At 48.2% G+C, this 16013-nt stretch overlaps 7 protein-coding genes across 7 annotated transcripts; 4 read left to right on the plus strand and 3 right to left on the minus strand.

Moving 5' to 3' along the window:
- Positions 1 to 168: 168 nt before the first annotated feature.
- BDV59DRAFT_207288 (alpha/beta hydrolase) lies at positions 169 to 1328 on the plus strand (the record flags this gene model as incomplete). Its single annotated transcript, XM_073694968.1, has 2 exons — positions 169 to 388; positions 436 to 1328. The coding sequence occupies 2 exons, from the start codon at positions 169 to 171 to the stop codon at positions 1326 to 1328; spliced, it is 1113 nt and encodes a 370-aa protein (XP_073549022.1).
- A 492-nt stretch (positions 1329 to 1820) lies between these two features.
- Positions 1821 to 4017, plus strand: BDV59DRAFT_176143 (putative CTP synthase). The gene is made up of 3 exons (XM_073689389.1): positions 1821 to 1987; positions 2048 to 2183; positions 2247 to 4017. The coding sequence occupies exons 1-3, from the start codon at positions 1963 to 1965 to the stop codon at positions 3817 to 3819; spliced, it is 1734 nt and encodes a 577-aa protein (XP_073549023.1). The 5' UTR covers positions 1821 to 1962; the 3' UTR covers positions 3820 to 4017.
- Positions 4018 to 4829: 812 nt separating this feature from the next.
- BDV59DRAFT_207289 (sugar phosphate isomerase/epimerase family protein) lies at positions 4830 to 6039 on the minus strand (the record flags this gene model as incomplete). The annotated part of the gene is made up of 7 exons (XM_073694969.1): positions 4830 to 4947; positions 4999 to 5171; positions 5224 to 5326; positions 5381 to 5539; positions 5593 to 5730; positions 5786 to 5879; positions 5937 to 6039. The coding sequence occupies 7 exons, from the start codon at positions 6037 to 6039 to the stop codon at positions 4830 to 4832; spliced, it is 888 nt and encodes a 295-aa protein (XP_073549024.1).
- Positions 6040 to 6584: 545 nt separating this feature from the next.
- On the plus strand, positions 6585 to 8209 carry BDV59DRAFT_201104 (glutathione-independent formaldehyde dehydrogenase; the record flags this gene model as incomplete). Its single annotated transcript, XM_073693736.1, has 9 exons — positions 6585 to 6701; positions 6761 to 6786; positions 6839 to 6882; positions 6937 to 7110; positions 7170 to 7199; positions 7253 to 7348; positions 7400 to 7790; positions 7841 to 7913; positions 7970 to 8209. 9 exons carry the CDS (start codon positions 6585 to 6587, stop codon positions 8207 to 8209), a joined length of 1191 nt encoding a protein of 396 aa, XP_073549025.1.
- Positions 8210 to 8354: 145 nt separating this feature from the next.
- Positions 8355 to 9468, minus strand: BDV59DRAFT_16603 (NmrA-like family protein). The gene has a single exon (XM_073687646.1). It carries the CDS (start codon positions 9348 to 9350, stop codon positions 8412 to 8414), a length of 939 nt encoding a protein of 312 aa, XP_073549026.1. The 5' UTR covers positions 9351 to 9468; the 3' UTR covers positions 8355 to 8411.
- Positions 9469 to 9608: 140 nt separating this feature from the next.
- BDV59DRAFT_207291 (uncharacterized protein) lies at positions 9609 to 10914 on the plus strand (the record flags this gene model as incomplete). The annotated part of the gene is made up of 3 exons (XM_073694970.1): positions 9609 to 9834; positions 9896 to 10325; positions 10381 to 10914. The coding sequence occupies exons 1-3, from the start codon at positions 9689 to 9691 to the stop codon at positions 10912 to 10914; spliced, it is 1110 nt and encodes a 369-aa protein (XP_073549027.1). The 5' UTR covers positions 9609 to 9688.
- A 613-nt stretch (positions 10915 to 11527) lies between these two features.
- On the minus strand, positions 11528 to 14980 carry BDV59DRAFT_192609 (uncharacterized protein; the record flags this gene model as incomplete). The annotated part of the gene is made up of 18 exons (XM_073692073.1): positions 11528 to 11876; positions 11961 to 12847; positions 12878 to 13144; positions 13184 to 13201; positions 13241 to 13260; positions 13309 to 13357; positions 13388 to 13530; positions 13561 to 13634; positions 13686 to 13726; positions 13760 to 13785; positions 13825 to 13828; positions 13880 to 13941; positions 13984 to 14120; positions 14154 to 14325; positions 14359 to 14416; positions 14447 to 14691; positions 14728 to 14776; positions 14807 to 14980. 18 exons carry the CDS (start codon positions 14978 to 14980, stop codon positions 11528 to 11530), a joined length of 2775 nt encoding a protein of 924 aa, XP_073549028.1.
- Positions 14981 to 16013: the final 1033 nt, after the last annotated feature.

The following is a 16013-nucleotide window of genomic DNA, read 5'->3' on the forward strand; positions in this document are numbered from 1 at the left end:
TCCACTATTTGCTTTAATAGTCTCTTAAGCGAAAGCTGGACTAGGGGACGAGCGACAGAAGTGCAAAAGGAGTTCGGTTGGATGGCAGAGTTTAGGAATATCTATACTAATAATTTGCTGGTTTCTGGTACGGATGTTTTAACAGCAGGGTATTCGAAACCACACAACATGGCAATCGTCACTGAAACCCGAAACTATCCATCGAATCTCTTGACGAACATCACAACCCAGAATGCAATTCCGAAAGAATACCTCCCTGGGCTAGATCCAGAGTGGCGTCAGATGTGGTTGGATCATGGAAAGGCCATCTCAGGGGCGCATCTGGTCACAATTGAAGAGTTCTTAAGGCATCCAGAGAAATACAGTTTAACATACCCTCTCTGGACTGGTGAGTCTTTCCAGTTCTCTTCAGCTACAAGGTACTTACTCTTATAGGTCCTGAGGTGCATAAAGCCCTCGACATTGAAGTCCCTGTTTCGGATCCAGAAGGATCCATAACTTGCCGGGTCTATGTGCCATCGGGTCCTGGTCCCTTCCCAGTGCACCTCAACTTCCATGGTGGTGGGTGGGTTCTTGGAGGGCTTTCATCCGAGGCAGCTTGGTGCCGCAGTGTCTGTAACAAATCCTCCGTTGTGGTTGTGGATGTAGATTATCGCCTGGCTCCAGAGTATACATTTCCAACAGCACTATATGACTGTTGGTCCGCGGTGAAATGGGTAATTTCGCATGCAGAATCTCTCAACATCAATCCTGAGTCGATCTCAATTGGAGGTTTATCGTCAGGTGGTCAGATCACTGCGGTTCTTGCTCATTTCGCCAGAGACCACGCACCGCCGATTAGTCTCAAATTACAGTTGATGATTGTGCCCGCAACTGACATGCGATACGTGCCCTTGCCAATCAGGGATGCGCCCCCGTTGACTCAAAAAACCTGTCAATACCCGAGTGCTATCTTTCTCTCTGGGCTTCCATGGTCACCTCTCGCAAGAGAGTCGTGGTTTCTCAACTATTACATAGGGACTGATCCAATGAGGCGGGAACAAATTCTGTCGGACTGGAGAATGACGCCTGTTTTGGCTCCTACTTTCAAGGACCTGGCTCCAGCACATATTGTCACTGCGGAGTTCGATATTGAGCGGGATGAAGGGGAGTATTATGGGAAACTTCTGAAGGACGCTGGGAATATGGTCAGTATGAAACGATACAAGGGGGTTCCCCATGCGTTTGCTCATTATAATCATCCGGAAAGGGGATTGAGTAAAAGTCGAGAGTTTATCAACGAGTCAGCGGAGTTGCTTCAAAGAGCACACTATGGAGAGCAAGCATGAATAATAGCTCTGTATGCACGTCTTCCTTTTTCATTTCCAATCTTTAGCATGATTCCAGTGGACAGATCGCTCCATTGCATTATATATTTCTCCCTACACACTTTTTGACAAGACCGCAAAATTACGATAATATCAGGTATACTTTTATAAACCATAATCTAACAAACTACAAATTTCAATATTCTGATACATGGGCATAGCAAAGAATGACCCGAACAGATATACCTCGAGACGTAGGCAAACGACCTCTGCCTTGTTCCATACTGTGTGCACATAAGAATCTACACAGTGGGCCCGAAGCAGCCAATGAAAACCATTATTCATACATAAGAAAAACCGGTCGATCTGTGAGTCATGCGCGACACGAATGCAATGTAGTAGGCAGAAGCAACTGTGCTAAGCTGCCTGACGATATGCTAGAGCATTTCCTGCTATTTAAATTACTTATATAGAGTTGAAGTACCTACGGTGGATGTAGCACAATCCATCAACTGTGAAGATTGCGATAAGATAAGCGATAAGTATCTACACGTGATCGACCCACCATTCGGGCTTATCCGACTTTTTTTTTTCTTTCCCGCTTGCGGCATCGCTTTCGTCCATTATCACCACCCCGTTGTCGATCGCCGCAAAGATGAAATACGTTCTGGTCTCCGGTGGTAAGCAGTCAGAATCTGGCATGTTGTACACCATTCCCTAATGAATACCTTCCTCCTTAGGTGTCATCTCCGGTGTTGGCAAGGGCATTATTGCCTCGAGCACCGGTCTGCTCCTCAAGACCACCGGGCTCACGGTCACCAGTATCAAGATCGACCCGTATATCAACATCGATGCGGGAACAATGGCACCTACTGAGTCAGTATCAGTATCTGTGATCCGGCAGGGCGACGTTTATTGACATCACCTCCACTATGCTAGGCACGGTGAAGTCTATGTTACCGACGACGGTGGTGAAATGGACCTCGACCTGGGAAACTACGAACGTTACCTCCTGACGGCCCTGACCCGGGATCACAACATCACTACCGGCAAGATCTACCAGAACGTCATCACCAATGAACGCGTCGGCCACTATCTGGGAAAGACTGTGCAGGTTGTTCCTCACGTCACCGATGCCATTCAGGAGTGGATTGAGCGCGTCGCGAAGGTTCCGGTGGACGAGTCGCGCGCTGAGCCGGATGTCTGCATCATCGAACTGGGTGGTACTGTCGGGGATATCGAGAGCGCCCCGTTCATTCACGCTCTGAGCCAGCTCCAAAGAAAGGCTGGAAAGGGCAATTTCATTCAGATTCACGTGTCATATGTGCCCGTGATTCCTCCCGGACCCGGCGGGGAGCAGAAGACGAAACCTACACAGCGAGCCATCAGTGACGTCCGGAGTGCTGGTCTCAACCCCGACCTGATCGCATGCCGCTGCGAACAGCCCCTGGAACAGGGGACGATCCAGAAGATTGCCAACATGTGCTCGGTCGAGCAACACCAGGTCATCGCTGTTCACAATGTCACAACGACCTACCACGTCCCTCTACTGCTCGAGAGGCAGAAGCTCATCAACACAATGACCCAGATGCTGAACCTGACACAACACACCCCGGCTCGGATTGAGGAAGGTAGCCGCATGTGGAAGGACTGGGTTGACCTGGCCCGTGGCCAGGATTTCCTCCACGATACCGTATCGATCGCGCTGGTTGGAAAATACACTACCCTTCACGACGCTTATATCAGTGTGTCTAAGGCTCTGGAGCACGCGGCCATGTACTGCCACAAGAAGCTGAAAATGATCTGGGTGGACTCGTCGCATCTCGAAGAGGACACCGCGTCACCGGCGGATTACCACAAGGCTTGGCACGCGGTTTGCACTGCTGACGGTATCTTGGTACCGGGCGGTTTCGGTGTTCGAGGTACCCAGGGTATGATGAAGGCGATCAAATGGGCGCGCACCAACAAGACGCCCTTCTTAGGAGTCTGCCTCGGCATGCAACTGGCTGTGCTGGAATATTGTGAGAGCGTGGTTGGCATCGAGGATGTTGGCAGCGAAGAGTTGCATCCCCAAGCTGAGAACCATGCTATCGTCTACATGCCCGAGGTCGACAAGGGTAAGCTCGGAGGCACTATGCGCCTTGGCAAGCACCCTTGCATTTTCCAGGAGAAGACTGAATGGTCCCGTCTGCGTGGACTGTATGGACCGTCTGTGTCTCAGATTGAAGAGCGCCATCGTCACCGCTACGAAGTCAACCCCGCGATGATCGATCAGATTGAGAAGGCGGGCCTTACCTTCATCGGTAAGGATATCAAGGGTGAGCGTATGGAGATTGTGGAGATCAAGGACCACCCCTGGTTCGTGGGTGTGCAGTTCCACCCAGAGTATCTCAGCCGTGTGTTGAGTCCCAGCAGAACTTTCCTCGGTTTCTTTGCCGCTGCTGCCGGCTGTCTTGAAGAGGCTACTCAGGCCATCAACCAGGGCCAGCGGAGCATTGGGAGAAAGCAATAGATTTATCTGACGATGCGTGAGGGATAGTGATGTTGCTGGAGTTACAAAAATGGGAGGATTTTGTTGTTTCTCTTCGGGCGTTGATTATTTCGCTACAATCAATTTGTATAGAAGAGTGCAAACTAAGTTAGTGATAATAGCTGACATGACTTGATGTCAAGTGGCTATTAAGCGTAGTATAAAATAATGACATGATAGAATTCTTTGACATCCACGCTACTGCGATGCACTTTTTAGACTACGCCGCCAACACTGCTCCAGACTCTTCGGGAAGTCAAACTAAGGAGGGTGAGCCCTGGGCTAACTTGAAGCCAGAAGCGCACTAAGTTGCTTCACATCGGCAATCGGGCACCGTCAGATTTCGAATTTACTACCTATAATCTCTCACTGAAACCCGACGATCAAAGGCGTCGGACTCGGATCCCAGCCAAAAGATGACAGGAAAAGATCTGCACAACTTCCAGCGTATACTTATACCAGACGCATTACTTTTCAGCTTTTAGTTCAGCACTAAGCTTCCCTCAAGATTTTGCTACGAGGAGCCTAACTGTCTAAGCAGACTAAAAATCGACGAATTTGCGGCCGCACGAGAGGGAAGATCTACATATATATTGAACGAATCCATACAAACAAACCATATTGTTTGTGGCCCAGTCAAATTAGCTCATGGTTGCCCTCAGCGGAAGCCAAAGAGGAGCAAACACTAGATTCTTATGTGCTGGTGGCCGCTTAACTCGAGTAATGGCAAGAATGTTTGGAATGAATGGCTGTGAAAATTTGAGGAATGTTCGGATAATGAAGTTGAATTAGCTTCTTCGGTGTCAAAGATTTATGGGTTACTATAGCGTATATCGTGAAAGCATATGAGTCAATTCTGTGGATATACAATGTCGGCCCATTGCTCTAGTCAACGAAGCCGAGTCTTTTTGGTCTAGTAGTGAATGTGATATTCTTATAGATTCTAGGACTCAAATGTTGGTTTTCATCTGTCCAAATCATACTATCTTTGACTACTTCGCATATAACTGAGTCACAGAGTTGTTAAAAAGGGCCTCGAGTCTCTTTCCTTCGCTATCTGCTAGCTCCGAGTAGGTCTGGGCCGTGCCAATCGGGTGGTAAGGGAACGGTCTGTATGCATATCAGACAAGCAACAGCGACCTACAGATAAATGAAACTTACCCGTATTCTGGAACCCAGGTGATTCGTGAGTTAGGGTTGTTGTGCTGCCGGTGTGCGATAATCCGTAGCCACAGCTTCTCGAAGAATGCGCGTTCCGCAGAGAATGCAGGGTTGAGAGGATCTGGACATTGCGAGGACTGGGTTGTTCCAATTCTCGTGTGAATGTGCCCAACCTAGACACATGTAAGAATTTACTGATGGGTTAATGAATTTGGATTTACTTACATGGGGGATAACGCGAGCTAAAATCTCCTGGTCCTCTTCACCCTGGTCCAGGAGTCTTTCGCAGACCACTACCCAGTGCGAGATATCAGCTGTAATTCGCAGACTATAAAAGTCAGTAAACACGCTGGAAAGAATATCATTATGCAACATCACGTACGTCGGGACTCTTTGCAAGATATAATCGGCAGCGTAAGGGTTAAATAAGGATCGATTCCGGTGCGTCTCGTGGCAGACCTTTCCTTCGAACCCTTCTTCCTTTTCGATTTGTAAGGCTTTTTGGTAAAAATAGACAGAGTCATCCCAGCTCCAGTAGTCACTTGGAATTCCTTCATTAGTTCGTAGTCATAGCAGATCGAACAGGTTACTTACGCCCCGGACTGGGCATTGACAACGACTGGCTTCACTATCGAGGCAAGTTTGAGTTGTCCGCGGAAGAACTCAAGGCACACATCAGGAGTCAAACCGCGTGGACGGGGGCCAATATATTTTGGCCATGATGAGAACAAACTGAGCTATTGTTAATGAAGTGTTTTGCGCCTGTCGGACGTTGATTTCAACTGACGTGACACTCGTCTCCAGGCCAACCTCGTCACAAATCGTACGCAGGAGCTGCAGTCCTTCGTGACTCATTCCAGCAAAGTCAATTTCAATTCCAGCTACAGATTTCCAGGTCAGCCAGTGCCCTCTTCAGTGAGTTCACTATGGGACTATACCATAGCCATGGGCTTTCCATTCAATGAACTTTTTCTTCCATTCGGTCTGCGCCGGGCCGGGCTCCACGCCCCAGAGGGATCGAAAGCGAGTGATCACAACCATTATCCAAGAATGTATGCATGCGCGTACACTGATTGACTAGCAAGAGGGGGGAGAGGGGAGACTCGCGGGCTAAGGCCTATTATTATAGCAAGGGGAAGGAAAAGATAGTGGGGTTTGAGTCGCAATGGGATCAGCACCAGTGGATCATAAAGCAATCTGATCGGATTTTCGATTCCGAATAGAGCATTCAACTTGTACTTCGCGAAGGAAATCTTTGTGATGAAAGTAATGATAGCCCGCATTGGACGATCTTCGCGTCGAGCTAAAAGACCCGTTTAGGAAATTGACTAAACTCGGTATTTTATCCCGCATCGACAGCTCCACTCCATCCGATTATGGTTATCTCCAACTCAGGTCTATCGAAGATGTGGGGTCAGAGTGTATACAAGATCCAACATTGTTATGGAATTTGTAGCGTTGGACATTTTCCCCGCACTCCGCACTCCGCACATATAAATAGTCAGAATCCTCCATATACCATTGGCGACCAAATTTCTACCTTTTTAACACGCGGAGCACCTACTCTCGTTTTCACTGAATACACAATGGCGCCAAATACTATGAAAGCGCTGAGCTATGTTGGGCCGTTCGCTGTCAAAGTCCAGGAGGTTGAGCGGCCAGTACTGGAGCATCCGGACGATATTATCGTTAAGATTACCAGCGTATGTTTCCTAGATAGGGAACTTATGGAAAATATTGAGGTATCTGATTGATGTTATAGGCAGCTATCTGTGGTTCGGACTTGCAGTGAGTTTTTGGTTTATGGCATTTTCCAATACTTACACTTACATCTACATAGCATGTATGAAGGCAGAACTGCCGCTGAACCTGGAATCACATTCGGTTAGTTGTCTTGCTTTGTAAGTTATTAGTGCGTACTAAAGACTCTACATTTAGGCCACGAAAACATGGGGATTGTCGAAGAGCTTGGAGATGGAGTTACACTTTTAAAAAAGGGCGACCGGGTTGTGATGCCCTTCAACGTTGCTGATGGACGCTGCCGTAATTGCGAAGAAGGCAAGACTGCTTTTTGCACCGGGGTTAATCCCGGATTTGCAGGCGGTGCTTATGGTGTGTTATAGTGATTAGACGCGCTTGGGTCTAGTATATTGAGCTGATACAAACTGCAGGTTATGTTGCAATGGGGCCATATCGCGGAGGTATAGGACGGCTCTCCCTGATTAGTATAAGCGCTAACAGGATCAATAACCAGGTCAGGCTCAGTATCTGAGGGTTCCCTATGCTGATTTCAACGCTCTCAAACTTCCTCCCGGAACTGAAAATGAAGCAGACTTTATCCTCTTAGCTGGTAAATCTCAGACCCTATCCATTCTGAATGCTCATGCTTACTTTTGTCAAGACATCTTTCCGACTGGGTGGCATGGAATTGAGATCTCTGGTTTTCAACCTGGAGATAGTGTCGCTGTTTTCGGTGCCGGCCCTGTCGGTTTAATGGCGGCCTATTCAGCTCAACTGAGAGGCGCGAGCAGGGTTTACATAGTTGACCGTGTTCCTGAACGATTGAAGGCTGCCGAGAGAATTGGCTGTATTCCAATTGACTTCACGAAGGGCGATGCCGCCGACCAAATAATGGAACGGAATGGAGAGATGGTTGATCGCTCCGTCGATGCCGTCGGCTACCAGGCTGTTGGCAATAACTCAACAGAACAGCCCAATATCGTGCTCGAAAGTATGATTCGTGTGACAAGGGCATGTGGAGGGCTGGGTATTCCCGGCCTCTATGTACCAAGGTTGGTTTTGATCACTGGCCGGCTAGGAGTTGGCTAATGCTCCTTTCCAGTGACCCTGGAGCGGGAGATGCAGCAGCGGCGAGTGGAATGATTAGCTTAAGTTTTGGAAAGCTTTTCGAGAAGGTAAATCTTATAACCATTCTTCCCGCGGGTCGGCATGTAACTAATATCTTCAACAGGGCCTCACGATCGGCACGGGTCAGTGCAACGTTAAAGCCTACAATCGTCAACTGCGTGATTTAATAATTGCTGGGAAAGCAAAGCCAAGCTTTGTGGTGTCCCATGAAATTGGAATAGAGGATGCTGAAGTGGCGTACCAGAAGTTCGACAAGCGCGTTGAGGGTTACACTAAAGTTATTATTCATCCAAATGGTGGATTCCCCAACAAGAAGCCACCAGTTGTGCCCTCGACACTGTAAGATAAGAAGATGGTTGAACGGGTTACTATAAATGCCTGGATTCGTTGAAATGTGTTATGTGGAGTACAATGAGAGTCTAGTCCTGTGTATTCGAAAGAGAATCTCCATCACCGAGGTAGAGGCGCAATATCTGAACAACACAAAGCCAAGATGATACATAGTTTTCCAGAGGCCTAAGTACATGGCAGTCCGGTACGTTGTTTTAGTTATCCAGCATTAACTTCAGCACATCAGCAGGTGTACGTTTCGGCGCAGCGATTTCCAACACTTCCGGGCTGGTTGTAGAAGCCGTACATTTCCCCTCCCAAGCCGTCACCGGAGCGTATCTAATAGACGCCATAATGCCAGGAGCACCAAGGTGTGCGAATGAATCGACAAACGACATGTCCTTGTAGCTGACATCCTGGACTTGCGTACCAATATATTGCTCGACCATGCTCACAACTTGACGGCCTGTAATGTCCTCCGGTCCATTCAAAACATATTTTGCCTTGTTATGTATTGAAGGGTCTTCTTGACATAACAGGTGCGCTGCGAAAATTCCAACCTCATCCGCGTCGACAATGCCGACAGGTGCATGCTCTGCCGCCATTAACCGTAGTGTACTCTGCATTCCCGTCTTGCGATACTGACGGATAAATTCAACGGCAGGGTGTAAATAAAACGACGTAAAGACGTTAGGCTGCAGCGAAGTCCATTGCATGCCGCTGAATTCTGGAGAGCTCAGGAGCGCCTCAATAGCCCAATGCGAACGTGGATAATAAGCGTCGGAATCTGGGTGTACGTTCGCAGCAGTAGTCGAGATTCGCACAATATATTTCACACCAGCCTTCAAAGCAGCGACATGAAATGTCGACTCTTCGGCAAATTGAGTTGGTTCATTGTGGGATGCAATGAATGCTCTGGCAACCTCGTGTTCTCGGAGCCAATCCGCAGTGATTCCAACCCAGTTCTGCTCAATTACCTCAACGCCGGGAATTTTGGACAAACTTTGTGCGGCTGGACTATGCAGAGAACGCGTCAAAGCGAGCACTTTATAATTGGACAAAGAGTTGCTGGCCCTCAACAGTTTTGGCAGAGTTTCGGTCACACTTCGGCCAGTGTTACCAGTTGCACCGACAATCAGGATAGTAGGAGCCATGGTGAGGGAGATGAATGAAATCAGATAATGCGTCCGAGGACAATCGTTAGAAGACTTCTTGGGATGGGTATCCGGACCTTTGGCCTGCTCAACTCATTTATACTATTTTCATGTCCTCGGAGTTGGTGGCTGAATTAATCATACTGGGCAGTGACAACGTAATCTCCGCACACCAATCCGGCTGGCCAGTGGGATATCCGGATGGGTCGGTGGGATATCCGTCATCTGCCACATAAAGCATTACTACTACGAACCATATCCCACCGGAAATCCCACTTCCAAATATTCCAAAGATTCCATGAGTTCTTCTAGATTCGCTGTGGAATCCTAGATTTGGCATGACGTCAACAAGTGAGTTCAGGTGTGACATTCCAGGCTGCAACGCGAGTTATCGGCGCAAGGAACACTTGAATCGCCACAAAGTGCGCCATATCCCACACCAGCCCCTACAGTGTCCAGTCTGTGATCGCGTATTTACGCGAAAGTAGGTAAACACTTGGTCAATTTTCGCGGATACTATACTTACTGTAGAACTGCGTATCTAGAGATATTCTCCGTCGACATGTACGGCAAAAGCACCCAGGGGAGCGAGCCGTTCCAATCCGGCAAGCCTGCATAAGTTGTCGCGCTCTCAAAGCTCGTTGTGAGGGAGGGCCGCCATGCACAGGTTGTGTGCGTCGCAAAGTTCAATGTTCTTTTCACGATAACCGTAGCAGTTTGGGCGAAGGTCAAAGTCCTCAGCAGCTGAACAAGCGCAGTCCCGACAAAACGGACCATTTCCTCGAGTTGTACTTTCAATTATTTCATCAACATTGGCCATTTGTACACCGAGGATCGTTCAACCAGAAAAATGAAACGCCCTTACTGGTGCAGTCAATGGTTGTCATTGGTATGTGGGTCAGTGATGTGCCGAGCGCGAAGTCAGCAGCAATCGATCTCCATAAAACCCTGGAAGCAGCTATATATCAACAAAGGGTTTGTTCCAATTTCATGCAACCAGCTAATCTAAGTACTAATGCGAAATATGTAGGAAAAATGGGATGGTTCCCTTGCGGAGAACGTGTCTAGTATCTGCACATGGCCAATTCCTATGTACCAGGCCATTCTGCTGCATATCATTTTCTCCTTAATATGCAATGTGCCAACATCTCTGACCCTTGCTCTAAAGCCGTGTCTAACGCCCACCAATTGTGGTCTTCTGGCCTCCTTGGTGCAGAGTTGCAGAAGACTGGGAATGTTCCAGTATGCAAATATGCTTGCAAGATACACGCCAGATGATCCTGCCGAATATGTCTGGGTCGGAGTTCAAGAGGTTACACGGTTCGACTTGGCTTTGTACAGACTCTGCAAATATCATGGCTTTGAAAAACACACAATGGTGCCTGGTTGGCAGCTCACTGCTGATGAGTTACACTTCCCAATGCCAAAAAACGAAGCACTTTGGAATGCTAAAGGAAAGAACGAGTGGACTGATGCTTCAAGGAATATGGACTGGATTGATTTAGGCGATATCATGAGAACGGAGTGGATCGCAAAATCTGCAGAGCTCCTTCAGCTCATCTAAACTTTAACATAAGTTGAACATGGAGGTCTGGAACGGAAAGAGCTTATGGTGCAAATCCCGAAAACAATGCGTGCGAGATGGACTCAAATTCTCGTAGATTGACTCTGAGTTGATAGGCTTCTCAATGAATATGCCAAACGACTGCCCGGTGGCAACTGCTAGGGGCAGGGGCATCACAACATATGATGCTCAAGTGTATCGCCATTAATGAACAATTGGTAAAGGGCATATCATTCTTTGCGTTCCTTGCTGCTTTACATTGGGTGAAGCTAGCTTAGAGTGTGCCGTTCAGTTGCGATTGCCATTGTTCGTTGCCGTTGACTGTACGTATACATACTCACACGAACGACTGGATTGCATTAGTACTCCAAACCATTGCAACTACGGGTGTGCAGTCAAGCGTGGATCTTCTCACATTTTACTAAAGGGGGTCATCACAGCTTCAATCTGATCCCTGGCAGAGCTAAAAGTGTAAATTGACCTGAAAAGGTAACTTTAACTTCATAGTACAATCAATACGAGTCTTCTCTAATCTTGTTGTTGTTCCCGCTCGAAAAATACCAGGACTGTGTTTAACTGTTTGTTTTATATAAATACAGACCGAACAGTGAATTCATGCCAGATAGATCAACCGTGATTGGGGACTCGCCAAGTGAAAGGCATGGAAATGTATCTTGCCAACACCTACCCTCTCCCATAAGTCCTCCGTGTTTTTGAGTAGCAAGACATTATAGATTGGATATGGCATTTGGTCTGAGAATCGACCCTGATCCCAATGGGGGTTACCATCCTCTCCAACGTGGTCTGCGTCGGGTGATGCTGTGGTGTCGGGTGGCCTGTAGGAGGCCAGTGGCTCCTCCTCACGGCTTTCCTTGTAAATGAAATACTGTACCTGCCGTGGATCAAGCGCTCTATACAGAGCCCCTTTGGGCCCCGGACTCGGAATCTCGGGAAGAGTATCTCTGGATATTGCCACTAGGTGGTATTGACCACCCGATGCAGATTCCACCTCGTCGAAAGGTATATTCAATACAAGGAATCCACACCGGTAGCCTTGGTGATAAAGAATACGCTTCCACGATGGTCGATAGTTGGCTGACCTCTCCTCATCATTGATGCCAATCTGAATGAAATCATCTTTCGGTGGCTCTGCAGTAAACGTAGCGGCGCTCATGTCGCACAATCTAGTCGTGGCTGTATAAGCCGTGAAGTATAGTACCCCCTGGGTATCTGGCCGCTCTATAATGTTATTGTCCGGGAGATTGACAGGGTAGTCGAAACAAACACCCGGGTATGCTTCATGAGTATAGTAATGTTGGTTGGACGCCTTATCTAGCCACGGGATCCAGCCATCATCATCGGCGTCAGCGAGTTTCAGGAGTTCAGTACGATTCAAAGGCGAAAGGAAACGATGAAGGTCAAGCTCGTCTATAACCTCTGTCATAGATTTCCCTGAGCTTGGTTCCACTGGATAGCAAGAGAGGAAATCCTCTCGCGGCATGTTCTGGTACCAGTCTATGACGGTCATAGGTCCGTGGTACTGCGAATTATACCACCCCTTGCCTTTGTAATAGATATGTCCTTTCCAGGCAGCCCAACTCCAACTCGGAAACAGTACCCTATCACCTTGCTTTCGTCTTTCGACAGGCTCGTTAGGGTACCACAGCAACGCTCGGTCGAGTGCAAACTCAGGCACGCCGTACCAGAATTTTGTATTTACGCCCTTGGCAATCAGGTACTCCATACCGCTGAATGCTCTCACTGCATCGACATCAAACGTTAGGTTCCGTTTAGTGTACTGGCTTACTGCTTTGGCATATCTGTCCCAGAGTGTCAAGCCTTCGGCATTATCCTGTAGTCGACCAGGTAATTCCGGCCCCGACAGGCGAGTGATACGATATGTTGGGGCAGGGTCGGGGCATGGTGCGTCTTCCTGATTCGGGTCGGCTGCCACCATAATCACTATGCCATCTGTCGTCTCAAAGGCCTTGTTCGGATACTGTCTCTCTGTAGGATCCGACCATACTTGCCACTCGACATTGCGGGGGTTTGAATTGAAAGGTTGCAGTATCTGCGACTGCTTCAATTCACGATTCATTACATGAACTGTGTCTTCAAAGAAGGTCGCGTCGCGGCTCATCAACACCATCTGCGATTCGGTGAAGTGAACATTTCGTGGAGACAGCTGTCGCTCTTGGTAGGTCCACGCCCTGGAATTCCAAATTGAGTCCTCAATGTCGTTCAGCCGTTTGCGCGGATCATGAAGTACTGTAGCCAAGCACATCCCCTGAACCGCCTCTCGGATTTGGCCTTTGGTCCGAGGCACGGTGCTGACTCCAGGAAGACCTTGGTTTGGATCCATGTTAGTCGAGGCAACGATAGTCAATGCAGAACCACTGTAAATCCTGCCTGCGCGTGCGATGTTTTCAATCACGTCCTTTTCCTCATCTTGGAGAATGCACAGAGAGTCAACCCATAGGTAGTTGAGGCCGATCTCACGAGCCACTTGCATTGCGTCTCTAATGGTTTGCGGTAGACTTATCGCTGGATCGCAAAGTCCGTCTGTAGCCTCGAGGACCGATCTGGTTGCAGATGTGTACTGAGTCTGGGCAATACCTCCCCACACATATGAGAGACAGGCGTAACGTGGTGTCACTTCCGGTGCAACGATTCGGTTGCCGTGCAAATCAATGAAGCGGAGCTGTAGAGGCTCCTCTGCCCTAAAGTTCTCTGCAGGTGGATTGTCAAGGGGCGATTCGTTCGTTTCACACATATCAATCCAAGACTTCAGCAGTCCCAGATCAGCTCTGTCCTTTCGTATCAATCTACCCCCAACAGATTCGACATCAACGCCATTAACAAGGTGAATCACTACCGGTGGCAACCCATCATAGTGTCTATGATGTAGACCAAACTGTACTGAGATTTCAAGCCGAGTACCCTTCTTGGGTCCTTGGTCTAACACCGTCAGCACGAACTCATGGTCGTCAAAGTCGTTGCGGCAGTCATCTTTTGGAAATCCAATTGCTGCATACGATCTGCGCAGTAGTCTACAGAACGCGCATGCACAGGTAGAAAATATGTGCCCCAGTCCATGGAGTGCTATCTGAATGGAACCAGCTGCCGTGTTACCAGGTAAGCCTCGCTGAGTGAATAGGGCCTTGAAGTCAATATGGCGACACATCTCGCACAGGAAGCCAGGATCACTTTCATCAAGGACCGTTGGGTTTTCGATCCACCATTCTTCATCTCGACCTTCCGCCTCAGTAAGCAAACCCCATCGTCGGACGAAATGATGGTGCTTGTACTCAGACCACTTTTTCTCTTCCTCTTCGGTGATCGGCTGGCTCTGTTGATGCTTGTGTTTGGCTCCATCTCCAAGCACGTAGGAGACGGAGATACGTCCCATCTCTTCATCCGAGATCGGATCAACGTCGTATTGACGTGTGCTTAGTTCCACAACCATCGCCTCTTCTGACCTTCTCCCTTCGCGGGAGAGTATCTGCCGGAGGTCTCTGACCATTTCACGTACTTCTGGGTCCCGTATGTCTTCGTCTTTTGTTTCCGTGCGACCCAATCCGCCCACTATGGTCTCAGTGACAAGGTGTCTGGAGTCTTGCATACGCATGCTATGCCATCTATGAGCCCTGGTGGTGGAGTGTCCGGCCTTTTTCTCTGCAGGTCGAGGATTTTTCAAAAACCGTCTGGCGTTGGACAACGTTTCTGGTGTCGGACATTTCATAAGTGGATGAGACCGGTCGTGTGGATTAGCCTGATCTAAGAGACATTTCAAACAAAAGTTGGCATCAACACATTTGGCACATTTGTATCGTGTGCCTTCAATAGGCACTGGGTTTGAGCGCTCTTTACAAGAAGGCCCGTCGCAAAATACTCCATGATGTATGACCGGAGCAGAGAGCAGTTGATCTTCCGTGTCGTCGTTTGGGTCGGTGGAAAGTATAATTATATCATTTTCTATCGCACTCTCCAAATCTATTAATGTTTGTTTTTCTTTAGGACTTGGCGCATGCGGCTGTTCGGCTGTTTGGTGCCCCTTTGGGTGCATTGCGGCGATTCGTGTTCCGAGGCAAACTGATGACGTTATTGTACTTGGCTGTAGAATCATGAAGATCAATGTCTAGAAAGAGAAGAGACAAGGAAAAGAGATGAAATTTCTTTCTTCCTGGTTAAGGGGAAGTTGATCAATTTGGAAGGGAAAAAAGCTGATCGCCCCGCGCTAGCCTGGCGCGATATCCGCCGGCCTGTATGGAGTACAGCCTATGAGGCCAACTGGAAGCTATCACAGTGCCAGTAATACGGATATACATACGTAGTCTTGTGGCTAATTTCATTTAATGTACTCGGATAATCTATAAGTGAAGCAACGACTAGAATCGAGATATTCCAGTAAAAATATATAATGTGCACGGGATGCATATCGACCACTACACGTTAATTCGTACAGTGTAGAACACATAGAACGAAGGACAAAGTATATATTAGCTGGTTGGATCAACGGATCTGGCTGGAAGTGACGAAATATTAGAAGCAAGATCGGCGAGAAGCAACCTCAGTACTCCGTAGACACGATCCCGTGGATTGATGCCGGGTTCCTTATCCGACGATCTACTCAGCTGATTTTAGTGCGTCTTCGATTTGGAATTCTTTTGAACCCACCATGCACTAGCGTTCTACCCAGGGGTTTGACAGATTGCGGAACACATTGAGTTGGGCCATTGGGAGCAGCTGCGCCAGAGGATTTGCCTAATTGAACAGTTGCGTAAACAAATCAACCCCGAGTGATCTATAAATTCACCATTCAAAGGGCATGTACATAGCAGCTGCCGCTTAACCAAGCTTCCACTTCCTGTCTGGGCGAACCGCATACAGCGTATTGATTGGGAATGCTTCCACAGAGTTCGGGCAGCATATCAGTCAACTGTGTCAAACTGGCGAACTCTGAACCCCACACAAGACGCTAAAACGCTGCAGAAGCGGTTCATGCATTCAATCGAGGCCAATGGATGCCAGGAGGATGGGGCGATCTCGCGTAGGCCATCAAATGGATCAATATCGATCGGCGCACGGACTAGAGCTGA

Source organism: Aspergillus ambiguus, assembly GCF_047715705.1.
Source record: "Aspergillus ambiguus strain CBS 117.58 unplaced genomic scaffold BDV59scaffold_11, whole genome shotgun sequence".
In the NCBI taxonomy this organism is placed as follows: Eukaryota; Fungi; Ascomycota; class Eurotiomycetes; order Eurotiales; family Aspergillaceae; genus Aspergillus; species Aspergillus ambiguus.

Bases quoted from the DNA above. Each gene is read 5' to 3' on its own strand.
- BDV59DRAFT_176143 (XM_073689389.1), top strand. From the start codon at position 1,963: ATGAAATACGTTCTGGTCTCCGGTG. The intron at 1,988-2,047 runs GTAAGCAGTCAG...CTTCCTCCTTAG, and splicing joins ATACGTTCTGGTCTCCGGTG to GTGTCATCTCCGGTGTTGGC. The intron at 2,184-2,246 runs GTCAGTATCAGT...CCACTATGCTAG, and splicing joins GGAACAATGGCACCTACTGA to GCACGGTGAAGTCTATGTTA.
- BDV59DRAFT_16603 (XM_073687646.1), bottom strand. From the start codon at position 9,350: ATGGCTCCTACTATCCTGATTGTCGGTGCAACTGGTAACACTGGCCGA.